This window comes from Chrysochloris asiatica, unplaced genomic scaffold, assembly GCF_000296735.1.
Source record: "Chrysochloris asiatica unplaced genomic scaffold, ChrAsi1.0 scaffold00301, whole genome shotgun sequence".
Lineage (NCBI taxonomy): Eukaryota > Metazoa > Chordata > Mammalia > Afrosoricida > Chrysochloridae > Chrysochloris > Chrysochloris asiatica.
In genome coordinates, this window is record NW_006408819.1 from 2684089 (window position 1) to 2711141 (window position 27053).

General features: G+C 46.5%; 1 protein-coding gene across 2 annotated transcripts in view; it reads right to left on the reverse strand.

The window, feature by feature from the left end:
* MAMLD1 (mastermind-like domain containing 1) overlaps positions 1 to 25853 on the reverse strand; it is a 65930-nt gene extending 40077 nt beyond the window's left edge. Inside the window, exons 1-2 of one of the 2 annotated variants that reach the window (XM_006874779.1) lie at positions 25758 to 25853; positions 489 to 2165 (exon numbers count right to left, since the gene is read on the reverse strand). In XM_006874779.1, coding sequence (XP_006874841.1) covers positions 489 to 2165; positions 25758 to 25853 — 1773 coding nt within the window. Of the gene's footprint in view, positions 1 to 488; positions 2172 to 25757 lie in introns of both variants that reach the window. The other variant, XM_006874778.1, reaches the window with a different exon arrangement.
* Between the last annotated feature and the right edge of the window lie 1200 nt (positions 25854 to 27053).

Genomic DNA, 27053 nt, shown 5'->3' on the forward strand with positions numbered 1-27053 from the left:
CAGGGTCTAAATAGTAAGATGTGCACATAAGGTTGGAAACGGCAGTTTCAGGAGGTTCAGCATGCATCTTTATGCCAAGCTGTGAATGTCTCCATGCAGTTTGCTTGTGTCCTATGAAGTTTGTGCTAACCCTGCCTCGGGAAACACATTACACGGCCCAGTGGCGGGGGAGAGTGGGGGGCTCAGGGGTGGGTGTAATTTGGTGGAGTGTAATTTGGAGAAGTCTCCCTTGACTTCTTCCCTTAGGAGCCTTATGGGTGCAGACTTTTCCTCCTGGAGAAGTAAGAAACCTGGACAGACATGGGAACCCTAACCTGGGCCTCGTTAACACTGTGCTCTAACCATGTAGAATTCACCGGCCTAAAGAGACTTTCCCCGAGTCAAGTCCAGTCCCACAGAGACCTAAAGCCTGGCTTGGCCCTCCAATGGCAGAAGACAGTCCTTATTTCCATACCAACGCCACACTGTCAGAGAGCTGCTTCTCTTACCTGTCTGGGCTCTGAGGGCAGCGATCGTGGCAGGCGCTGGGGTTGCTGGATCATCTGCTGCAGGAGGAACGAAGAATGGTCAGGCTGCTGCAAAGTGGCAGTGGCGGTGGAGGAGGCAGTGGCCGAAGAAGCCTGTGTTGGCGTCGGTTGCTGCAGGTAGTGGAGCAGGGAAGGCTGCCTAGAGGTGGCAGGCATGGAGGGCAGCTTCTGAGGACCCGGCTCAGAGACAAAATGGGACAAGGGCTTGGTGTTGCCAAAAGTAAAGGGCTCCGGGGCCCCTGGATTGGGGCTTGCCAGCCCCTGTTGCATGATCAGCCTCAGAGTTTTGGAGGAGCCAGTAGGCATGGGCTTAAAGATTGCACTTGCTTGCTGTTGCTGCTGCTGGCTTAGTGGAGTGCTGGTGGGTGTGAGGCTCCGTAGCAGTGAGCATTGGGGGGTGAAGGATTGCTGTGGCAAGCCAGGGCTGGAGAGCTTCTCTGGGCGATAGGGTGGTGAGGGCCCGGGATTGCTGGTGGGCAGAGCAGACATCAAATGTCCTTGGGGGTTCTTGATGTTTGAGGACACCAGGTTGGCGAGAATAGAGCTCTGAGGGCTGAACTGCGACTGCTGGCTGAGAGCAGGGCTGGGGAGCTTCTCAGGAACGTAGGGCATGACTGGCCCCAGGGCAGGGTTGCTGTTGGTAGCCATGCCTGCAAGCAAGGCGTTGGGAGAGCCTTGGAGACAGCTGCCCGGCAGGTTGCTGGATGACATGCAGGACACCATGAGGCTCTGTGGGCTGAATGGTGGTGGTGGGTGTGGAGATGGCACTGGGTGGTAAGGGGGAGAGAGACCCGGTGGAGGCAGACCAGACCAACTGGGTGGGGGCCCTTGCTGCTTCGTAGTAGATCCCTGCTTGTTGGCTGCCAATGCCTTCAGCTGGTGGGCATGATGCCACTGAGGCACCTGGGGTGGTGGCACAGTGACTGAGAGCAACGCCTGGCCCTGGTTCTTGGCTTGTGCTGTTGAAGAACTGGGTGAGACCAACTGCTTACTGGTAGAAGGGATGGTGTAGTTCATCCCTGCAGAAGAGAGTGGTATGTGGAGCGACACACCGGCCACTTGGCTGCAACTCGAAGCAAAGTCTTTGCTGGAACCCAGACCCTCCAAGCGTGGCATGTGCACTGGAGGCTTCGGAGTTGGGCCTAGGGCTGCCGGGGGATGATCCAAGACCAACGGTTCCTCTGGCTTGCTCCCCAGGATCTTCTCAAGATCTAGATCACTAGAAGAAGGTTCTTGAATTTTTGTTAGCTCCTCCAGCAGATCTTGAAGTTCCTGATCTACAGCTGACATGCTGTTTGGCATGCTGTTGGCTTTGTCATAGTAAGGGGCAGTGGGCCCTTTCAGCCCCATTTCTGCTGTTGGGGGCACCGCAAATGGTGAGCCCATAAGGTTGCCATTTATGGGATTGTTTTCAAGGAGGAGTGAATGGCCAGCTACGCCCATAGCTGTTGTGCTTGGGTTCATTGGCAATGGAGGCACCTGCAGCTTGGCACACGGGGCACTGGGATGGGCACCTGGGCCCATAGAAAGTGTGACATCTTCAAGGCAGGGTCTCTTAATTTTATTAGGGTAACCCCCGTCAGCCATGACTGGATATTGCTGGAAGTTGTCTCCTGCTTGTCTCCTCTTAGTGGTGCCCTGTGGCTGAAAGAGAAGAAAGAGTGTGTGGCATTTCTATAGAGGTTCGGCATATGAAAGTTAATGAACAGCAAACCTGTGAGGTAAAGCAGACCCCACAGCTTCAAGACTAATACTCTGGTATAAAATGCAGCTTATTTTTAGAGCCATGATGCTTGTTTCTTCGTTGTTGAGTTTCATTGAAACAGTCTGATTGCATTTCAAATAAGGCATTATGCTGTCTGTATACTAAACATGACAGAAAGTCATGCAAAGGATATTCTTCGCCCAATTAAAGAGAAGTTCTACGAAACTGCAGAAATCACTAAATGAACTATACCGCCAAAGGCAGCATTTAAGAGTAAGCTAGCAGTAGCTAGGATCATTTCAGTCCCGACTTGCCTACAGATATCCCAATTTTTAGAAAAGAAAAAATGCCACATAGACATTTAACTTGTAAGTTGTCTGCTGCTGGTGGTGAAATGCATCAGGCTGCTGCGATAAAGGAGAATAGGAAACAGCCTTTAAAGGACTGGAGGAGGTCTGGGGTGGCTCTCCAGGCAGCTGTCTAAGATATATTGTTTAGGGGAAAACACAAGTTGCAGAATAATAACCATAGCGTGCTTCCAGTTATTTTAACACACACACCACACACACACACACAAACGCCGCTATGTGCATACAAAAATAACTTTGACGAGAACCTACACTCAGCGGCTGGGAGTTTTCATCTCTTGGGGAGTGAAGAGGGGAATGACTGACATTTCTATTCTGGACATTTCTGTTTTTCTTGTTTGTTTTTAACCAGAAGGATTCATAAGCCAAAATTTTTTGAAAAAGAGGATAAAGCTTATCTACATAAGAAATTCCTTTTTGCAGATGCATCCTCAGGTTGAGGAGATACCAAATAACAGGAAAAGGTCCAAAATGGGCTCTGTACCTTAGGGGAGATGCCCATCATTTAGAAAAGCATTGATTTGGAAACAAAGCAAAGGCATTAAGGATGCAGTTTTTCCTAAATCCCCATAATGGCTTCATACAGTCATCTGTGGCTGTCATGTTAACGACCATGACCTGCATGTCAACAGATTTCATCAGTCAGCAATACCACTCCTTCAAGTAACAGGGGAAAGGGCGTGCGGGTGGAGGAATATGTGTTGGAATGCTCAAAATAAGTAGAGAAAGACAGAGACTTGGAAATCACCTAAATGCCAACAGACTAACAGATATATTGCTTTTGAAACATTGTTCATATAAGAAAGCCCTCTCTTCCTTTGACAGTCTTACTAGGACATCTGGTGGCTGGTCCTCTGATGCCCCCTCCCATTGGGCAGTTCAAGCACGGCAAGCTTATAGCTCACTGGGGGCTCAAGGTGTACTTGCGTGATGAGGTAGAAGGCAGAGTGATCATCCAAAGAGGTCCTCTAGGGCGGCACACCTCATGCCTTGCTGCCCATCAGAATCATTCAGATTCCCAGGCCCTCTCATTGTAAATCCATTGCTGCTGGAAACCCAGTTAGCCAAGGATTCCCAAAGCTCCACAGCTAGCGCATGGATGGCGGTGGCATGGCCTAGGGCTGTGGTTTGACCGCAGACTCCACTAGGTTGCAGTCTTAGCCTTGTCACTTAACCTCTCTGGGCCCAACTTTCTTCATTTGTAAAAGGAGTGAAATGACTGTTCTTATCTCATGGTGCTGCTCTGACTAGTAAATGAACTAGAAAGTGGAGGGCTTGGCACATTACAGGGCACTTAGGAGAACTCCTGGTGTGGCGCTGTAGATCAGCATTGGACTGCAAGCCACAAGGAGATGGCTCAATCCCACCAGCTGCTCCTTGGAAGCCCTGTAAATGGTCGCTATGAGTCGGAATCGACTTGATGGCACTTAACAACAACTACTACGAGAACCTTAGAGCCCCTGGTCTGTACAAATACTTAACATGCTTGGCTGCTAACTGAAAGGTTTGGAGGTTTGAATCCACTCAGAGTCACTTCAAAAGAAAGGCCTGGATGGCAATCTAGTTTTGGAAAATCCCATGGAGAAGAAGAATCTGGAGCAGAAGCTCAAATTTCTATACTCCAAACAAAACAAAAATAGACTTAGGAAACTGGAGGCCTCCCTGAGACTATGGAGCCGAGATACTCTTCAACCCCAGAGCTGTAAATAACTCCTGAGGTCATCCTGTAGCCAAATAACATATCAGTTCACAAAACAATAAATATCAGTTCCAAAATCACCTATATGAGACCTAATGGTCAACAATGACTTCAAAATAAAGATGAGGTTGGAGGGGCACAAGGACACTAGATTAGTGAAAATGAAATAATCAGAATAGAAATAATGAGAATTGTTCCAAAAATAGTTACATTGAGAAGAATTTAACCAGTATTACTTAACAACACATGTAGAAATTGCTGAATGGGAACCTAAAGTGTAGTGTAAGTCTATGCTAATATTTGTGGGAACAGAAATCCTTATCTTTCTTCTGAACAGAGAGAGATGCTCCTTAGAAACCCTATAGAGGGTTACTATGAGTTGGAACCAACTTGACTGCACTTAACAACAACAATGTTCTCCTACGGAATTCAAAGAAGTCCAATGTAGGAAATAAGTGAATGTGGGGAGAGGACCAATAAGAGGTACTTGGGAATGGTTGGGGCCCAATGTGCAAATTCAATGTCTTGACCTGCAAGGTGAGTTTACAATCAAGTCTAGAAAGAACCCAGGCAGCAAAGGATGGTGACATGACTGGGAGGCACATGGCCTGGAGTAGCGAGCAGGTGAGTCTCTGCAGTTTGCTGCTAGTTGCTATGGGCTTCTGAGCTGCCATCTTAGGTTGCAAGACCTAAGGAGCCAGGGGTGGAGAAGGCAGGGTTGAGCACTGGACGCTGAAGGTAATATGAGGAGGAGCCACTGGCAATACACAGACATCTACCAATGGCCTGAAAGCCAACGTTACCCACTCAATCTCAATTCTGGAAACGAATTGGTCCCTCACTAGCAAAGCAAATCCCAATAGGCTCTCATGGGGTAAGGGCCAAGTCTGCAGCTACACAATTAAAATGGGTCAGGAGTAGGGAGTAAAAGGAAGACTACGCTTGGTTAGAGTTCAGCAGCTCTTCATTGGGATTTGACAGTAAGCACTTTCAGCAGTGAGTCTTAGCCCCTGCCTGGCGGGCCAGCACACCAGCCAAGCCTGAGCCAGGCTGTGTTTACATGGACACGCTCAGCCTGGCTGGGTTCACATCTGCTTTCAGCAGGCAGCACTTAGGCGTGGAAATCTATTATCCAGCTAATTTTTCCCCTAGAGAAAGACTCACTTCAGTACCACCTCGTCTGCAGTCCTGCAATTTGCTACTCATCTCAACTGCAAGGAGCTGGCTGCATTTCAAACCTTAATGCCAATGCCACACTGCCCCCCTCACCGGGAGAGCAGGCCCAGGGTATTGCTGGCTGCTGAGGTTCTGACCTGGGTAGGATTTTGTTTGTTTGTTTGTTTGTTAATGGATGCTAACAGATTGTGGGTTTGGTTACCTCTTATAGGTGGCAAAGCCCTAGTGATGCTCTGGGCAAAGCATTGGGCTGCTAACCACAAGGTCATCTGTTTAAACCCCCCAATTACTACTGCAGAGGTGAAAGAGTGACAGCCTCGGAACCCCTGTGCGGCGGCTTTGCTCTGTTCTGTAAGCTGCTATGACTTGGAATGGGCTTGATGACACTTGACTTCTAACCTAAAGCTGGTGATCTGAACATACCTAGCAGCACTGAGCCCTGATAGGATAGTGAGTTACGGGATGGGTGGCTAAACACCATGTCAGCAATTTGAATCTACCAGCCACTCTGTGGGAAAAAGATGAAGCTTTCTGCTCTAGTAAAGATTTACGGCCTCAAAACCTTATACAGGACCACTGTGAGTCAGTGCCAACTCCACAGCACAAAACCACCACCACTGTGGAGTCTTGGTGTGGTGTTGTAGGACAAGCAATTGATTGCTAACCACAAAATCAGTGATTCAAACTCACCAGCCAATCTTTGGAAACCCTATACAGGTCACTATGAGTTGGAATGGCTCAATGGCAGTGAACACAAAGCAGTACTGTTAACAACAAGGATGGCAGTTCAAACCTATCAGGTGCTCTTTGTGAGAAAGACGAGGCTTTCTGTTCCTATGAAGACTTACAGCCTCAGAAACTCTGTACAGCAGAAGAAAGGCCTGGTGGTTTACTTCTGTCAAGATGACAGCCAAGAAAACCCAATTGGAGCAGTTCTATTCTGTAATACATAGGTCACCATTAGTAGGAATCAACTTCGGGACCATGGGTTTAGGTTCTTAAAAGATTATTATTTACTTAATAATACATTGGGAACCTTTTTCCATGCTGATACCTATGCACCTGCACCCAGGTGCATCCTTAGGATTTGCTGTTCCACTGTGTACCTGGAGCCTCATTTATTTAGTGAAGTCTCTATTCTTGGGCAGGTGCTTTGCCTCAGCTTTTCTCACTTTCTTTCTTCTTCTTCTTTTTTTAAAAAGCTCCTCCTTCCCAGACCCTCATTGTTGTTAGGTGTCATTGAGTGGATACCGACACATAGGAACCCTACAACAGACCAAAACACTGCCCGCTCCTACGCCAACCTCACAATCTTTATTATGTTTGAGCCCATTGCTACTGCCACTGTGCCAATCCATCTCTTTGGGAATCTTCCTCTTTTTCTCCGACCCTCCAGTTTACCAAGAATGATGTCCTTCTCCAGTGACTGGTCCCTCCTGATAATATGTCCAAAGTATGAGACAAAAGGAGCATTCTGACTGCACTTCTTCCAACACAGATTTCTTGGTTCTTTTGGCAGTCCATGGTACTTTTAATGTTCCCCTCCAACACCATAACTCAAGTACATCAATTCTTCTATGGGCTTCCTTATTCACTGTTCAACTTTCACATGCATATGAGGTTATTGAAAGTACCATGGCTTGGGTTAGGTGCACCTTAGTCCTCAAACTGACATCTCTGCTCTTCAACACTTTAAAGAGGTCTTGTGCAGCAGATTTGCCTAATGCAATATGTTGTTTGATTTCCTGACTGCTGCTTCAGCGAGTGTTGATGGCTGAGCCAAGCAAAATGAAGTCTTTGACAACTTCAATCTTTTCTCCATTTATATGGATGTTATTTATTGATCCAGTGGTGAGGATTTTGGTTTTCTTTACATTGAAATACAACCCATACTGAAGGCTGTGGTCTCTAATCTTCATTAGTAAGTATTTTAAGCCCTCTTCACTTTCGGTAAGCAAGGTTGTATCATCTGCATATCGCAGGTTCTTCATGAGTCTTCCTCCAATCCCGATGCCATGTTTTTTCCTCATATAATCCACCTTCACAGATTATTTGTTCAGCATACAGAATGAATTGAGTAAGCGTGGTGAAAGAATACAATCCTGGTGGACACCTTTCCTAATTTTAAACCATTTGGTGTTCCCTTGTTCTGTTTGAACAACTGCCTCTTGGTCTAATCCTAACCCTCCTCATGAGTAAAATTACTTGCATGCGATATTAATGATGTTGTTGTTGTTGTTAGGTGCCATCGAGTCGGTACCAACCCATAGCAACAGAATGAAACACAGCAGAACAAAACACAGCCCGATCCTGGGCCAAACTCACTATTGTTGCCACGCTTGAGTCCATCGATGATGCCACTTGGCCAATTCATCTCGTTGGGGGTCTTCCTCTTTTTCTCTGACCCTCCACCCTACCAAACATGATATCCTTCTCCAGCAACCGCTCCCTCCTGACAATATGTATATTAATGATATTGTCTGATAATTTCCACATTTTGTTGGGTCACCTCCTTTTGGAATGGGCCCCAGGTGACCATGAATCTTTTGTCTTAATGCATTTACCTATCCTAAATACTTCATAAAAGTGGAATGACATAACATTTGTCTTTTTGTGTTTGGCCACCATTTTAGAGAAATGCAGCGCCAGAGAGTTCAGTGCTATTGCAATGGCTCCAGACCCTTCTAAACAAAGCTTGTGGCTTCACACATGCTGTTGCCCAGTTGCCACAACAGTCTCCACTACCAGCCAGCCCCTTCTTCCTTCAGGTCACATGTCCCACGTGATACTGCCCTTTCACTGGGAGATTTTATTTTGTTATATATATATAGTTTTTGTTTTTAACAATAAGCGAATCGGCCGATAGTGGTGGGACTTCTAGAAAGCATAACCTCACCTTCTCTTTTTTTAGAGAACAGATTAGGAATTGATTTGTCTGTGGTCACATAGCCATTTAGGTGCGAACAGCAAAACTCATCTTCATTGGTTCCAGCTCCCGCCATCACAGGTCGGGGAGGCAGGGCAGTGATAGAGAGGTAGTGGCCTGGATTCTTGGAAATGAATGGCATTGTGATCCCCATGGCCTTAAAATCGTTTATTAAAATGTATTATAAAGCATGTGATACCTTTCCCATCCCACTAAATAATGAGCAAACAAAGGCAACCCTTAGGAGAGAGGCCAAGTTCAGCTCTTAAGTTAACATTACTTCTGGTCCTGTCTGAACAACGACACTATGACAACTCTTCTCTTTCTACAATTTCAGTCCTGAATGACACCAAGGGCAAGATTTCTTTGGAAAGACCTAGATGATAAACACCCAGTCCAGGCTCCAACAATGCGCATAATGATAATAAAGGACTCACTGTGTGTGTTGCTTTTTCTAAAGAAAGCTGAGAGGCCATTATGAACACGAGTTTGGATACTCTACACAGAATCGGGCTGTTAATCTCTAGGTCAGCAGTTCGAAACTACCAGCTGTTCCATGGGAGAAAGATGAGGCTTTCTGCTCCCATAAAGATTTACAGCCTCAGAAACCCTATACAGGGTCACTATGAGTCAGAACCGACTCCACGGCACATAACAACAACAACAACAACAACACACAGTTATAGGAGTATTGGTGTGGTGCTGTACGATAAGCACTTGACTTGCAAGGTTGTTTTGAACTGCAAACTCACCAGCCACTCCTTGGAAACCCTATACAGGGGCACCAGGAGTTGGAACCTACTCAACGACATTTAACAAAAGCAATGCCAACACAGATATAAGGATAAGCACTGGATTGCTAACCATGAGGTCAGCGGTTCAAACCCAGCAGTCACTCCTTGGAAATCCTATATAGGTTGCTATGCGGGACAGAAGTTAACAACAACAGTAACACAGACATCGGAGTCTCTGTGTGGGACAAATGATGACTGTACTCAGCTCTTTGGAGTCTAGCCAGAGGTGCCTTAGAAGAATGGCCTGGTGATCTGTTTCTGAAAAAAAAAACAGTCATTGAAAACTCTCTGAAGAACAGTTCTACTCTGACACTCATGGGGAGCCAGAATTTACAAGTACTAAGGTGTTCTGTTCAAATTAAATTAGTGGTCCAATATTGCAAACTTGGAGTTCTTATTTCACCACTAAACTAGCTATGCAATTATATATATATATATCAACCTCTTGGTGTTTATACCAACACTATAAAGGTTTCCAATGGAGTCCTGGTGTGAAGCTATAGGATAAGGCACTAGATCACAAGGTAAGTTTGAACCGGAAGGTCGGCAGTTCAAACCCTACACAGGATCAGTATGAGTCAAAACTGACTCAACGGCACTTAACAACAACAACATTGATAATAATTAAGGGTCTTGGTGTGGCGCTATAGAATAAGCACTGGACTGCTAACCACAAGGTCAATGGTTCAAGGAGTGGCTGGTGGGTTTAAACTGCTGAACTTGTGGTTAGCAGCCCAATGTTTAACACACTGTGCCACCAGGATGCCTTCCCAGAGATGTCAGGCTCCTGTGTTTAACTGACAAAGCCTTCTGGCAGAAGTGCTACTTAAACTACGGCTGTGTGATCAGCACTATGTTAAATCCCCTGCCCTCTGCTGTCCAGCCTGACCCATCCCCCAGGCCCAGCCCATTCTTGGCTCTTTGGTGTGGTGTCACGTGAAGAGATGCCCACAGAGCTAGCATGTTCTGTAGTTTAATCCATCTCTTGCTGTACCTCATGTGCTTGAACTGCTATGTAGGTGGGAAAAGTAATCCTGAAACAAGTATCAGTTGAATGCATTTGAACTTTGTAGTCTATTCCCACTAGGACATACCAAAAGAAGGATGCTCCTACTACCACTGACCATGTTGACGTTCACAGTCAATTTCTGTCCACACCTGTCTCAAGAGTGGTTCGCAGGCTTAGTAAACACATACATTTTTGCTCCTGAGCAGAGGTGCCAACCCTAATGAATTGATTTAGAGCCAGACTGTTTGAGCTCTGTGCCACAGAAGCAGAAACTTCGAGGAAAAAGGGACTAAAGAGCACCAGGCCAGCTCAGAGACCCTCAAGGCCATTTGTTGTTGTTAAGTGTTGAGGAGTTGGTTCCAACTCATAGCGATGCTGTGTAGAGTTTCTGAGATGCTACTGGTGGGTTTGAAACACTGATCTTGCAGCTCAAACTGGCCTTGTGGTCCAGTGCATTATCCTGGGGCACCATATCAGGACTCCAAGATCATCTAACGCCTTTAAGGGGGAAAAAAAAAAAAAAAAGATAAAATTCCCATGACATAAAATTAACCCTTTATACACAGTTCAGTGGCATTTAGCACATTCACAGTGTTGTGAGTCCTGGTGTGGCGCTGTGGGTTAATGTGGCAGACTGCAAAGCCGTTTGAACTGCAAGGTCGGCGGTTCAAGCTCACCAGCTTCTCCTCTTAATCCCTATACAGGGTCGCTATGGGTCGGAATTGACTCGACGGCACTTAACAACAACAGCAACAACATCACCTCTATCTAGCTCTAGAACATTAAGCTGTCACTCCCCAGACCCTTGATTTCTCTCAAGCCCTAGGCAACCACTAACTACTTTGTCTCCATAGATTTACTTATTCTGGACATATCATATCAATGGGATCATACAATATTTGTCCTTTTGTGTCTGACACTTTTCACTTAGCATCATTTTCAAGATTCATTCATGTCACTGTATCAAGATTTCATTCCTTGTATGGAGGAGCATCTTTCTGCTATCCTGCCAGTCCAACGTATTACCCCATGGCTTTGCCAAGACAAAAGACCGAGTGATGGTGTTCAGAGGCTGGGGCCACGGCACCCGCCCTCTAAGCTGCCAGAGAGGGCTGAGCACTAGAGGCTGGGGCCAAGGGAGAGGGTCCGAACAAGTTCAATCATTAAAGACTTGGCTTCTGGCAAACTTCAAGGGAGACTGTCCTTTTTGCTCTAAAATTGCAACTTGGTGGGACTTGGTACCACCTAGTGTCTTAAGGCGGGGCTTGGGGGAGCCCACTGGTCATGGCCATTAACATTGAAGAGGACACTGTAGGCTCTCTCCTGCTGGGTATACCCCTCTCACCTGTTCTGCGTTAACCTAGGGCTCCAGAACCTGTCTGCTGCACCCACTTCCTCCCCCTGCCACCTCCTCCCATCCAGCTTGGTATCGGTAACCCCCAAAGTGATCCTGTCACATGCTCCTCATCTCATCAAGCCAGTGGGAACGTGGTCTAGAGCCATTTATGGGAACCACATGGCCACATCTCCAGAAGCAAGGGCTTTCTGGGGACCTAGGGTGATTCCTTGCGTCTATCACTAAGCACTTTGACAGTAGACCCAGGGGCACACTGCCAAACTTTTAGATGTTGGTCTTTCTAGGCCTTCCAACCCAGGCTGTTTGTTTACAGCCACAGGTCCAGTCAATAGACAACGTGATTTCTCATTCACTGCCGTTCGAGTCTCATTACATCTTTGGAGGGAGGCAGGGCTGGGCTTTGTATCCCTGTTTTACACACAGGTAAACTGAGGCCCAGAGAGGCCAGTGACTTGTTAAATGCAAAGAGCTAGTCAGTAGCAGAGCCTCGGGACTCCAGTGTGCTCTTTGCTAGGCCTCGGTGAGCACAGGCCTCCCCAGTGAAGCCGTCAGGAACTAGCTCCCTTGCCCCCGACTGACTTTGCAGATCACACATCTCAGGCTAGCACAGACAGCAGCAGGCTCTGCTCCGAGAAGGAAACTTTGAAGACAGTCTGCACAGTGGCCATTAACGGAGCTTGGCTGCTGGGGACTGCTGCTCCTGACAGGCTCATCCATTTCCATGCAAAGCCCTTCACTTGTCCTCCAATGCCGGAGCACACTGCTGAGTAGCTGAGTATCAGGGGCTGGGATGATGCCAGGCACCACTCCCTGGGCCCCAGACAGGATCTTAGAAGAATTCAAATCCCTTCTCTCTGCTCATCCACAAGGAGTAGCACTTGAAAACCTGCCTCTGTCCAATTGGGAGGAGGTAATCTGATAAATCAAAAAACCTTCTGGACTTCAAATTCAAAGAACACATATGAGCAGTGTGGAATGGTCAGAGGGTTGAGGAATAGGAGCTTTAGACCCTCACAGTCGAGCTCAACCTTGTCTCTAATTGCTGGTCACCTTGGGGCAAGTGGGCTAAGTGTTAAGCTGCTAGCCAGAAGGTAGTTAATTCGAGCTCATCAGGTGCTCCACAGGAGAAAGCTGAGGCAGTCAGCTATCAGAAAGATTTATAGCCTTGGAGACACTATAAGATAGCAGCCACTGTGAATTGGAATTGATTAGATAACACTGGGTTTGGTTGCTGTTTTGGGGCAAGTCATTTTCCCTCTCTGAGTCTCAGTTTTCTCATCTATCAAATGGGGAGAGTGGGTCTACTTCACATGTGTGTTAATAGGAATCGCATGAGTTCAGGTATGCAAAGTTATCATAGTGCCTGCTGTGATGTAGATGCCAAGTAAATATTATCTCTCTTTCTACTCTCAAAAATGCAGACACATTCCTGGTGGTCCTAAAATAGCCTTTACCATAGTTTACTCAGCAGCATCTGCCCTCCAAGGCAGCTCTGCCTTCAGCCATTGGCTGCAGTCCCAAGCAGCTGTGTGTATGGCTAACTTTCATAAATCCACCAGAATAAAATGCAGCAAAAATTCACACGGAAAGGAAATTCTTACCAAATCCTTTTATGAAGTGAAAGATCCTGTATTCAGTCTTTGGTTTTTAAAGTGTGTATTTGGGGATAATGGTCTTTTCACATGAGTCTTAATTCACTTTTGGCCAGAAATACATGCTGGTGCTCTATAGAACCATTGTTATTGTTTTGAGTGATGTGGAGTCAGTTCTGTCTCATATCAAGCCTGTATAGGGTTTCCAAGGAGCATCTGGTGGGTTTGAACTGCCAACCTTGTGATTATCAGTCCAGTGCTTATCCTATAGTGCCACACAAGGACTCCACCTATAGCCCCATGTTGTTGTTGATGTTAAGTGCCGTCGAGTCAGTTCTGACTCATAGCAACCTGTATAGGGTTTCCGATGAGCGGCTGATGAGTTAAAGCCACTGACCTTGTGGTTCAAACCAACTTTGTGGTCCACTGTATATCCTACGCCAGGACTTTTGTAGCACCATGGTTGCTGTTTGTTGGTAAGTGCTGTCGAGTCCTGACTCATAACAACTTTGTAAAGGGTTTCCAAGGAGCAGCTGGTAAGCTTGAACTGCCAACTTTGCAGTTCAGTATGACTGTGCGGTCCATTGCTTATCCTTTAGCACCATAGCACACATCAAAGGGAGTGAGGTACATATAAAAAAAATGACAATTGAAGACATATTTGCAGTTCTTTCACTATACATTATGTGGAGAATGTCTGTGAATGCTTCGTGGAAGGGGTCATCTAACCTGAAATGGTTCTGTGCGTATGTGTGATGGTGGTGTTGCCGATAGTAGTAGTGGTGATGATGGTGATGAGACATAGCAGATGATGGCAGTGGTGGTGATTGTGGTGCTGATGGATTGATGGTGGTGATGGTATTAGTGGTAGTGATGGTGATGAAGATGGTGGTAGTGGTTGTGCAATGGTGGTGGTGATAGATATGGAGGTGGTGGTGGTAGTGAGTGACGGGGGTGGTGGTGGTTGTAGACATGGTGGTGTTAGAGACGGTGGTAGAGGTGGTAGAAGTGGTGGTAGAAGACAGTGATGGTTGAGGTGGTAGAAATGGTGGTGGTAGCGAGTAGAGATGGTGGAGGGCAGAGGGTTAGGTTGTGGTGATGGTAGAAGAGGTGGTGGAGATAGTGGAGGTGGTAGAGGGTGGAGGTGGTAGAAACGGTGGTGGAGGTGGTGGAGATGGTAGTGGGTGGTGGTGAAGGTGGTGGAGGTGGAGATGATTGTGATGATTAAGGTTTTGTGTCAACATGACGGGACCGGGATTCTCAGGGGTTTGGTAGTTGAGATGTAGTTATCCACATAATGAGAACTAATATAATTAACTCTGTGATGACCTCTGCTATGAGTAGCCATTGAATTGAAAGTGTGTTTTGTCAGGGGTGTGGCCTGCTTCCAATATATTAGACACTCAGGCAATACTTGCTTGCTCTCTACTGATCTGGATCTTGCATCTGGCTTATCTCCTGATCTATGGTTCTTTGAACTTGAGCCAGTGACCTGCTCTATTACTGACCTGCTTGCCTGCCTGCCTACTGGACCTGCCAGACCTGCTAATCTTGGTTCATCTGGCCCACACTTGGGACTCTCCCACCTCTAAAATTGTGCTATCAATTTCCTTGATATGTTTCTCTAATATAGATATATATGCTTCACTGGCTTTGTTTCTTTACAGAACCCAGCCTAATACCATGGTGGAGGTGGTAGATGGTAGAGGTGGAGATGGTGGTGGTGGTGGTGGAGGTGGTCGTGATTGGAGGGAGTATGGGCAGAGGTGATGGCGGTGGTAGGAGTGGTAAAGAGTGGAGGAGGTGCTGGTGGTACAGAGGAGGTGATAAAGCTGCTGGTAGATCTGGTGGAGGTGGTAGTGAAGGTGATGGAGGTGGTGATGGAAGTAATGGATATGGTGGAGGTTTGAAGTAGAGGTGGTGGAGGTGGAGGTGATGGAGGTGGAAGTGCTGTAGAGGTAGAGGTGGTGGTGATGTTGGAGGTGTTAGTGGTAGTGGTGGAGGTGATGAAGGTGATGGAGATGGTGGTGGTGGTAGTGGAGGTGGTGGAGGTAGAGGTGGTGGAAGTGATGGAGGTGGTGGTGGAGGTGGAGATGGCAGTAGGCGCTGGTAGCAGAATCAGAGGGTGGCTTCTATAGGACTTCATGCAATACTGCTCTGTAAGAACCTACACTGACTATGTTGTAGGAAGAAGACAGTCTGGATGTGTTACTAACAGAACCTCAAAACACTCTCATTGCAGTTCATTCATAATTGTCTTTTTCTTACTTGGACAATTGAAGCTGAATTACTGGGGAAAACACACTGCTGCCAATATAGTAATTTTATGTGAGATTTAACTACTATGGTAAAGTCAAGGGCTTTCTAAGTTCCTTAGATGCTATGTGGCTTAGAAAAAAAAAAAAAAAAAGGCCAGCACTTAGCTACTGTGCACTTAGCTATTTGAAGCCATATATTCAGAAAGCAGATGTTGGGTATTGGTGTTTGGGGGTTGGCTTCCTGGAGGTATTCTATGTGGGCCAAGTTCATTGTTCTAAACACCAAAGACCTGATTTGAGGGTGGAAAAGAGGCAAGAAAATGTTCATCTTTTCTGACAGTGTCATCCGGACAGCCATAAGTAACACTAGACAACTTCCATTCCTCAAGCTTAATCTAGAAAAAGAGGCCTCTAGAGAGAGAAGGAGCTCTGGTAGCGTAGTGGTTACGAATCGGGCTGTGAACCTTAAGGTCAGCGGTTCGAAACTACCAGCCGCTCCACGGGAGAAAGATGAGGCTTTTTACTCCCGTAAGGATTTACACCCTCGGAAACCCTGTACAGGGTCGCTATGGGTCGGAACCGACTCGACGGCACTTAACAACAACAACAACAGAGAGAGTGGAACTGGGTCCCCCTGCACTCCAGAGACAGAAACTTTTAGCAGGACGGAACAGGGCTGGCTAAAGGGCCCAGAACTTAGAATGCATAGCAGGGAGAGCAGTGGTGCTCTGAACAGAGAAAGGGCTGGCATTCTAGGGGGACAGACAAGAAGCCAATAACAAGACCCAGAGTAGCATGGGAATGATAGTCATCAAACATGGTGATATGATGGAAAGCAGCGAGGTGGTTCTCCTGAGGAGACAGGAAGTGCAGGAAAGAGCAGACAAGGAGAAGAATTGGGAGCAGGGCTTTGCAGGCAGAAGGGCTGTAAGTGGGAAGATCCTGGGGCCAACATGCTTGGCTCGTTGTAGGGACAGGCAGGCAGCCAGGGTGTTTGGCACAGGTTGTGCCAACGAAGAAGCTGCATGTTCGCAGAGGGCCTCTGCAGGCCATGGGAAGAGGGATGGATAGCATTCTGTTTGTAGTCAGAAGCCTTTGGAGGGAGGTGTTAAGCATGGGAATGACCTGCTGGATCGATCTGACATCGAGTTCTCTGGGTGCTGGTGGATGGGGAGAAAGGGATAATGCAGTAAGGAAAAAAGTGGCAGAGGCAGGGGCTCTCAGGATGGAATGGACCAGAGCAGGGAGTAGCTTTGGCACAGTGCTGAGTTTTCTTTTTCACAGGACAGGAAGGAGAACACATAGGGGAGGTATTTCAAGTGGGTTGTTGTTATTGTGTGTCCTCAAGTTCATTCCAATTCATGTGGTTATTGTTGTAAGTGCCGTTGAATAGGTTTTGACTCATAGCGACTCTGTATAGGGGTTCCAAGGTGGATTTGAACTGCCTTCAGTGCTTATTCTACACCAGGGCCCCAACCCATAGTGACCCCGTATGACAAAGTAGAACTGCCCCATTGGGTTTCCAGGATTACAGTTTGTACCGAAGCAGGTTCAAACTGTTAACCTTTTCTTTAGGATCATTTAACCATTACTCCAACAGGGCTCCTCCCTCAAGTGGGTACTGGGATATATATCCAGGGGGAAAAAAATGAACCAAATACAAAAAGAACCCCAAAAAGAACCAAACAAGACAGATCAAGTTGACCTATATCAGGGGTTAGCAAACTATTTTGGGGAAAGTACCAGACAGTGAATATTTTCGGCAACTCTTCCTAGTAGATAATACATTGGTGACTGGGCATGGCTGGGTTCCAATAAAACTTTATTTGCAAAGATGGGCTTGAGGACGGGGCCTGGATTTAACCCACTTGCCATAGTTTACCAATCTCTGACCTCAAGCAGTATCAGAAACAGTGCATCTTTTCCAAGGAAAGTAAGTTGATTCCAATCTGCCCTTCTCTTGGTACAAGGGGCCTAACAGTCATGAATAACATGGTCAGACAACATTTTCAGAGTAGGTAGAACAAGTTAGTGACCATTTCAGAACTTTTCAAGTTTGGGAGCACTCCTTGATGTTCTTGTCCTATGATGGGTGCAAGGAGTTCTGGTAATGTAGTGGTTACGAATTGGGCTGCGAACCACAAAGTCAGCAGTTCAAAACTACCAGCTGTTCCGTGGGAGAAAAATGAGGCTTTCTGCTCCTGTAAAGATTTACAGCCTCGGAAACCCTGTACAGGGTCGCTATGAGTTGGAACCGACTCCACGGCACATAACCACCACCACCCACCACGATGGGTGCGGCAGGTCCCAGCAAGAGGAGTGAGCACTGTCTTCTCCAGCAACCATACCTGCCTCACTTGGGGGCATTCAAGGGTTCTGTAACTTGGCCTCACCTTCTCTCTTCCCCACTCCCAGTCCAGGTACTCTGGCCAACCTGGGTGCCGCCATCTTGGGTTAGTACATTACCCACCTCCATAGCGTAACTGGCCGAAGGCTCAGACTACTTTCTATTCATCTACGTACCCCAAAGCACAGTGGTCTGAATTGAAAGCTTTTTTGACAATTATCCTGTTCTCTTCCCAATTCCAGCACAAGGCCAAGAGACAGCTGCTTCTTGCTAACTAGCTCAGTGACCTTGGGCACACCCCTTTCCCTTCTGTGTGGCCCTGGCCTCCTTCTGTGTGCAACAAAGGAGTTGGGCTGGATACTTCTAAGGAAGCTTCTGGCAAAGACAAGAGCAGCCACTGCTTATTGAATGTTTACTATGGGTTAGATTCTGAGCTGTGACAGCTCAAGGAGCAATAGGATTGGAGAAATAGCCTTGGACAGAAAACCAACAGAGTTAAGTAAGGGCCCACAGTAGTGGACGGAGGTGGACAAAGTGAAGGCTGAGCTGGGGAACAGATGCACATACATAGGGGTCTGCAATTCATGTCTACCTTTCGGACTTTGGCACTTTGAGGGTTGGCTCTGGTGAGAGGAGAGCAGGACTAAGATGAGGCGGAAAACTGAAAGGTGGGAAGAAAGGGGAGGAGAAGGAAAGGCAAAGGGGTGAGAGGGTGTATTGTTACCGAAATTAAACCGTAGAAGCAAATGCTCTTTTTCCAGAAGTCAGCACCACAGTAGGCAGATTCTGACCCAAATATCTGTCTGTAAATAGTCACATGAGGTCTTTGCCTGGGGATTTTCAGAGAAACCAAGAGGTCTCAGCCTGTACAGGTCAGTCCAGAGCTGAGAGAGCCACAGGCTCAGATATAGATAGCCACAGGCTATATCTCCAGGGTTTGCACATATCCTAGCAGGGAGTGGTACCTGAGCCTCAGCTCACTTGGGCTCTCCTACTACTCTGGCCTGAGGTTCAACAGCTCACCTGCTCTTCTTCCCTGGGCAGCTCAAGCGCCAGGCAACTATTACTTAGGACCTAATGTCAAGGAATCCTGGTGTGGTGTTGTAAGATCAGCATTGGACTACAAACCACAAGGTTGACAGTTCAAACCCACTAGCTGCTCCTCGGAAACCCTATAGCAACAGGGTTGCTATGAGTCAAAACTGACTTGATAGCACTTAACAACAACAACAATGTCAAGAAGTCCTGGTGTGGCAAGGTCAGCAGTTCAAACCCACTAGCTACTCCATGGAAACCCTACCAAGGGTCGCTATGAGTTGGGACCGACTGTACGGTACACAACAACAGCAAAGAAGGTATAGGGAGGGGAGAATAATGAGTGTAGACAAGACCAGCACGGATTCCTAGAAGTTCAGAAATAGGGAGTGCCAAGCTTTCAGATTCCAGTGATAGCCAGCTGCAAAATGGAGCTCTCCTGCTGCATCATTCCCTTCAAACAACCCAAAATTTGCAGGCCACCAGTTTGCCAAAGTGGGCTTCTCAGGCAGGACCCAGATGTGGGAAGTACAGTGGTATCTTGACAGCTGAGCAGCATCAGCATTGGGGAAGAGGTCCATCTGAAGGCAAGGCCCTGCTTGGCTCCCTGCCCTGGTTTGGTATCCAACAGGAAAGGGCCCCGACTGCAGGAGAAGGAGGAGGGAGAAAAGGGAGCGAACAGCTGCATGCTCCGTGGGGAGGATCCCCAGAATAGAAAGGCGCATATGCACCGCAGGCCCTTGACCCAGAATGCTGAGAGCTGCACCATAAACCCAGCTCTCCTCAGTGCAGTGGGGTGGGGATGAGACGAAGATGTTCTTAGGGCTACCTGATCTCCAAGGACATGCGTTTCCATTGCCCTCCTGAGCCAATGCCAATCTCTGATCATTTGAAAGCACTAACAGAGTGGTGCGCAGCATGATGAGCAGAATTCATGTCTCTGAATTGTACATGTAAAACATGTTGACGTGGAAAATTTTTTTATATGAATTTGTATCACAATAGAGAGAGAGAGAGAGAATTAACAGCAGAAATCCCTTGTGTGGTTTAAAATGTGTTCACATCCACATTCTGTTCATCAGTGTCCCAGAAGCCTTGATAGAGACAGAGAGCAAAGTTATTAAACCAATTTTACTGATGAGATGGAGTCCTGGTGTGGCATTGTAAGATAAGCACTGGACTGCTAACTACAAGGTAGGTGGTTCAAACTCACCAATTTCTCCTGGGAAACTCTATTCAGGATTGCTATGAGTCGGAACTTAACAATAACAAAAATAACTGATGAGAATACTGAGACCCAAAGGCTTGCACAAGGTCCTCAGTAAGTGGCAAGGACAGCTACCTCCCTGATGCGCTGGTGGGGTCCATGCATGTGGGCTCCCCTCTCCTATGGTCAGGCCTGCACCTGTCTTGTGACCACAACCTGCCTGAAAGCCAAGGATACTGGCAAAGACCCTGAACCTGAGTTCCAACTCTCAGCTTCCCAGATTGATGTACACAGAACTGGCTCAAATTCTGGGCTTCCTGTGGGGTTTTGTATATTAACTTTGTGGACAGCAACTTTGCTATCATTAGTCTGTGGAGTATTCTTTTCACTGTTTTGAGATTTTCTGCATAAACAATCATATCATCTGGAAAGAAAGACAGTTTTATTTCTTACTTCCAATCTGTCTACTTTTTATTTCCTTTACTTGTCTTGTTGCATTAGCTAGGACTTGCAGTATGACAAAGGGTGATGGTGAGAGGGGATATCCTTGTCTTGGTCCAGATCTGACAGGGAAAGCGTCAAATTTCTTCTCACCATTAAGTATGATATTGTTAAGTGCCATTGAGTTGCTTCCAACTCATAGTAGTCCTGTTTAGGATTTCTGAGAGTGGCTGTTGGATTTGAACCACCCACCAACTTTGGGATTCAAATAGACCTTGCATCCAGTGCATTAACCTGCAACACCACACCAGGACTCCAGTATGATATTGTTGTTGTTGTTGTGTGCCGTGGAGTATGATATTAGCTGTGGGTTTTTGAAGATCAAAGTTGAGGATGTTCCCCTGTTGTGTTTTGAATCAACCTGGTTTGCTGTTCATGGGCTGGGCAGTGGACAATGCAGGCTAGAAGGTTCCAGGAAGCCACCAGGATGAAGGAAAGACATTTCCGTCTGTTTACCTGTCTCTGCTACTGTTATGGAACCTCCAGAATATCTGTTTTGTCTATGGGTTGTAGCTTGAACAGCCAGAGTAGTGTCTACAGAAGGCCCTGTAAGTAGCTGAACACCCAGTAGGGAAATGGGAAGCAGCAAATTAGAATGAGTTTTGGATTCAAGAGCACCTGGGTTTGAGTTGCAAATACAACCTATTGACTATGTAACCTTGGGAAAGACCCTAGCTCTTCTGAGCCTCAATCTGTTCTTTGGGAAAATGTGAAAACTAAATCCCTGCATCACAGAGCAAGTAAGCTAATACATTCAAGGGAGACATTTTCTCTTCCCAGTTGCATGAAGAACTCCAGAGCAGGGTAGATTTGCTACCAGGAGAGGAAGTCTGAGAATAATCTCCTAGACTGTGAGTTCCTTCAGGACCAACCATAGCTTGTTTAACTCTGTAGCCCAGAGTCTAGCACAGGGCCTGGAATAGAGGAGGGTCCTGGCAGTGTCAGGGAAGGCTTTAGATATAGACAGGCCCTTGGAGATCATACCCATGCCCTCTGACTTCAAGAGAAAAAGGACATGCCCAAGGTCTCGAAAAGAGCCCTGACATCAAGTCCAAGGTATCTTTACCAGGGTTTAGTGGTCTTCTTTGCAAGGAATGGTGGGTGAACAAACCTTTTGCTAGTGGGTATTTCTAAGGTCCTCAGTCTAAGAAAGAGGAACAGATGGAATAAGGCCAGTATTTTTATAGCCACCTAAATCTTCCCCTCCCTTGTTACAGTAAGGGCTTATCTCTCCCCCCTTCTGATTCCTATTTGCCTCCAGCATTTAGAGGGGAGAAGCTGAAGAAGGGATGGGGTTGGTTTTGGTCATTCCACTGCACTAAGGATCACCCAACTGAGGAATCTTGATGTGGCACCCCACCTGCTTGATGGGCATTCCCGTCTGCAAGTCACTAGATTTCTTGGACCATATTGTCCCTATCCATATAGAGGGAGAATGAAAATCATTATTACCCTTGACTACAGACTGGTTGGAAAGCTCAGATGGCATACTACCCATGTCAACTCCTTGTGACCTACTGAGCCATCTGTTACCACTAAATAGATGAACACCAAAGATGAGCCAAGACTACAGCAGCCCCTTCCTTCTCCACCTGTACATTTAATGCCCATTGCACCCCCCGGGTTGTTTCAGAACTGCCTTATGCATGGCTCACTGCTGGGAGAATCTTCTCAACTTCTAGAAGAAAGCAACATTAACACTCCTTGATTTCTCTTCCTTATATTGACCAGGTGATCTCCAAGTCTGTCTAATAAACTGTATCCCTGCAGTGGGGGCAGAGAGGCAAAGTCATCCTTGTGCAGTGGGGATGGGGGGAATAGGGAGGTTGTAGGCTGAGACAAAAGTGACATGTGACTTGCATACTGAGTCACCACTTCTCCACAAGCCCCAGTACATGCCCAAGTAAAGGTGCTAATGCCTTCGGGATTCTCACAGTAGTAATCAATTCGCCTGCTGAGCTGAGGGAGTGGAGATATCGACCTCAAAGGCAAGGCCCAATGTTCCTGCCTCCTGTGAGAATTCTATCCACCATCTGCCAAGATGGGCTGCCTTCTGGATTATGTTGTTGTTGTTGTTGTCAAGTGCCGTAGAGTCAATTCCGACCCATAGCGACCCTGTATAGGGTTTCCAAGGAGCAGCTGGTGAGCTTGAACCGCCGACCTTGCAGTTCAAACGGCTTTGCAGTCTGACGCATTAACACACAGCATCACGTCTGGATTATGGGTAGGTGCTTAATGTTCAAAATGCAAAGCTCCCTTTCCCCAGATTACAACAGTCACTAAGTAAGCATGCTGAGGAGATTTCTTATGATGACTCCTCCCGCCTGATGTGTATTCAGCCCTTTGTGGTTTTTGTTTGTTTGTTTTGTTTTTTAATGTGATTTAGATCTAGGAAGCAGCAGAGGACAGCAGCGATGCCAGCAGGTTCTGAGCTTTCTCATTTCCTGGCTCTGTGGCTTTGCTTAAATTGCTTAATTTCCCTGAGCCTCAGTTTCCTGGACCATAGTCACAGGGTCACTAGGGTTATCATGAGGATTATGGAAAATGTTCACCAAATTCTTAGCAAAGTGACTAGCACCTAGTAAACCCTCTGTTAAAGGTGGTGATTCTTATTCCTGGCTCATTTGCCATTTGTAACAACACATCTAAGACTATGTGTATGACGAGGGTGGTCCTAAGTGAATACAAAGGATTGACCAAGGATGAATAGCAATGGTGAGAGGGGAGCTACCTAGTTAGTTAGGAGCAGAAGTAAGACAAGAACCTGAGTGGTCTTTGACTAAGATCCATTGTCACACCAGATGTCCATTGTCCTGTTGGCAGCTCTCAGTTATCCCCATGGAAATCCTAGGGCTGCTTTAAAAGAGATCTCTGGGCTTGACAGACATTTCTTACAAGACCACAACTTCTGACATAGCTTTTTTGTTAGTTTGGCTTTTGGGGAAATGTTGAGAGAAGAAGCTGAGCTGGATGAATGCAGCAGATGTCTTCATTGGGGATGCTCACAGGTGAAGGAGAGTGGGGCAAGAACCATGTTCTCAGGTCCAATGGGTTCCTTGGGACTGGAGGGCAGGCTCCCATCCCTGGATGTTCCAAAGAGAGCAAGCTCCCCCTCCTCCTGCAGCTTGAATCATGTCTCATACTAGCTTGTGTGGACAGCAGGTTTCTTGGTGAGGTGACAGGTCATTCTGCTTTAAATCTGTCAATCTCTGCCTCTCAGTCCACAAGCGCATGTGCAGAATGGGTCATCATAGCCTACAGGGATGGGCATGCTACTCACATTCAACCTTGCTCTAGCCGAGAGCTGCCCGAGCTGCCCTGGTTCAGTCTGGTGCCTCGCACACATGTCAGGTCCACTGAAAGGTACTGGGCTTCCTTGATGTCACCCTTCCAAGACCATATGTGTCTTCCAGATAGATGCCATTTAAACCCCAAAGGGAACTCTTCCAAGGGAGTTGTTTCAGATGCATGTTTATTGGACACCCTCAACTGGAGTCAAGCCCTGGTCTTCGAGGACATAGTCAGGCCACTCAGTGCCACAGAGGAGTCACATCACATCCAAGATGTGACTCTAAAACAAGGAGTCTGAAGTTTTGTTGAGGTATACAAAGGGCTGTAACAGCCATTTCCAAAGGAAAGTTAAGGGCCAAAATGGTTTGAGCAATGACAACTTCTTCAGAGTAAGGACACAGATGATTGCTCCGAGGAACCACGCATGTTTTGAGGTCTATACTGATCCAAAGTCACTTACTTGTCATAATTTTTAACAGGGCTAGTGTGGTGGGTGAAAAACACCTGTGGTCGCAATCCATCCCCCTCCCCCATTTGCTTCAACAGGTTGAAGATTTGAATCTACTTCAAAAAGGTTACAGCTAAGGAAAACCCTGTGGAACATAGTTCTATTCTGACAGACACATCATGAGTCTCAGTCAACTCAACCACTACTGGTTGGTTGCTACTAGGACTATGGCTGTAAGCAAATGGAAATAGATATGACATAATGTAGGAATTCAAAGGCACAGTTAAACTGATAATACATTCTGGGGGCATTACCAAGAGGCTTTTCTTCAAGGACTCGGTTGTTGACCATAAAAGAGAAGGGAAAAAACCGAAAACATAACAAACAAACAAAAAAGGGGAGGAGGCAATTAGGATGGAGGTTATAGATTCTCTTCTAAAAGATGCCTGAAAGAAGGGCTGGTAATTTAATGGGCAAAGTTTTTGACTAGGTAATCACTCCATCTTGGCCATCCCATCTGACGGCCACCTCTGTGAAAGCTGGAACTCCTGTAAGCCCCTACATACTCAACCTGATGTCACACTCTCAATCAGTTGTCAGTGGTTGATAACGAAGGGGGGAAAAAGAGAAGCAAGATTTCAATAATGTACATATGAGCATCCTAAAAGAAATAGAAAGAGGACTTATGGAAAGTGAATTGCCCTTAGAATTGGAGAAGACAGGCCCTCTAATTATGTGAAATGACATTACCTCAGAGCCCCGGGCTCACAGTACTATGAACAGGAAGGAAGCGGACCCATGGCTCTCTAAGAGCTGTTTCCTCTCTGCTTTATTAATTTCAGAGATTAGCAAGCCACTGCTCTGCGGGCCTCATACACTGAGATAACAGCCATTGTGTTTGCTGCAACTCCTGCTAATCAAGTCTTGGTAGATCAGTGAGGCTGTATGTTTTCATTGTCAAATTTAACCAACCAATGACTCTCATGGCCCCTTGTATCATCATCCTGACCCCTTAGAACTAACACTGGAATCTCTAACTCTTGAGTTTCAGAACCTGGGCTGGGTGGTTTCTCAGTCCCCAGGGAGGAAGTAGAAACGTGTCAGATTAGTCTTTAAAAGGACACTGGGGCCACAATGTTAAATGAGAATCCCTAGCTGTGTCCTACTCAAGATTTCTTATATTCAGTCATACTAGGGCAACAGTGAAATGCCTACCATTCAGACACTTCTGGTTTTTATTAAGAGAAAAAGTGGGATCTTCTTCTTGCCCTTCCTCTGCCTTACTTAAGGGATGTGGTGCAAAGATGGCTGGATGTACTTTCAGTTCTCCTGGGTCTCACAAGGGGCTGTGTTAGCTCACCTCCAGGTCTTTTCTTGGTCTAACTCACATTGCTTACATTGTGGGTTGGTTCCTTGCCACCATGTTTGCACAGAGAAGTTTAATAACACATCTTATGTTCAAATTTAAGGTTAGAAGCATTCAACACCCCCACCTCCCCCGTAGCCCATTGTCTGACCGATTCCTGGAGCTTTCTGGGCTCCTGACGATTTCCCACCATGGCGTAATGGGGAAGCGAGCTCTTGATTACAAGACGACTTTTCCATTCATCCATTGTTTGACCTGCAATTTTATTCTCGACTCTCCAAGGTGCTTCCCAAACGACCTAGACACAGGGCTTAGGGAGACAAAAAGTACACTGTCTTTCAGATACGAAGATGAGACCACTGACCCCGTGAATCACAGACTTTCACTCTGAGGATAGGTTTTCCATGGGGTCAGCCACATTCTTTTTCCTGTCTCTATCCCCACTCCGCCTCCCACACTGTGCTCCTCTCTACCCTCAGTGATGAGGGATTGGAATGAGGGGTCAGCTCCTAGCTATGGATAGGGCAAAGCCCACAGGAGAGCTGAGGGGTGGAAAGAGGATCAATCTTATGTCACTACAAGAATGCAGGACCTCAGACAGGACATGTGGCTCCTAAGAATGGCCTTGTTTTTGAGTGGTATGCAGATGACCCACAGAAGGATTCTTCTGTTCTGTGAGTCTCAGTTTCCTCATCTAAAAACCATGATGGTTGGATCAGGTGATATCTAAGCATAGTTATCTTTGTATACGACCATACAGAACTAACTGAGCAAAGCCATCTTAGTATGTGACCTCTATGCTGTATGAGAGAACATACAAACCCAAGTAAAGCTGTCATTTCTTTTAGTTTTACATGATCTGGACATGAAATAAGAGCTCTGCTAAGATGTACAGTCCTCCTTCCCATAAATTTTGTTAGTACAGAACCAGGCACTAAAATCTCTATGTCCAGATTTGTGCTTCTGGAAAGATGGGTAGGAATTCTTTTTCCCCACTCTTCTCACTGGATACAAGTTAAATCCCTGGGCATCACATATAAAACAAGCATAAAAAGACCCCAAAGGATGGAGAGAAGACTGCAGGTCAGTTAGGGGCCCTCAGGACCTGAGGAACAGTGTGGTGGTGAGTTCCCTGGTGGCAAGATAGGATAAGCATTGGACTGTTAACTTCAAGGCTGGCAGTTTTAATCCACTAGTCACTTCTCAGGAAAAAAGATGAGATGCTTTGTTTTTAGCAGCCTCGGAAACCTTATACAGGGTCACTAGGAATTGGAATCGACTTGATGGCAGTGGTGGGTTTGGTTTGGTTGGTATACCAGACTTGGAGCTGAAGAAGCCAGCAACCCATAAATGACATTGGCACAGACAAAAAGGCCCCAACAAAAACCTACTTCCTCTAGTCAAAGGTCCAGAAAAGGGATAGCCTAGCAAGAGAGAGAACTTTTAG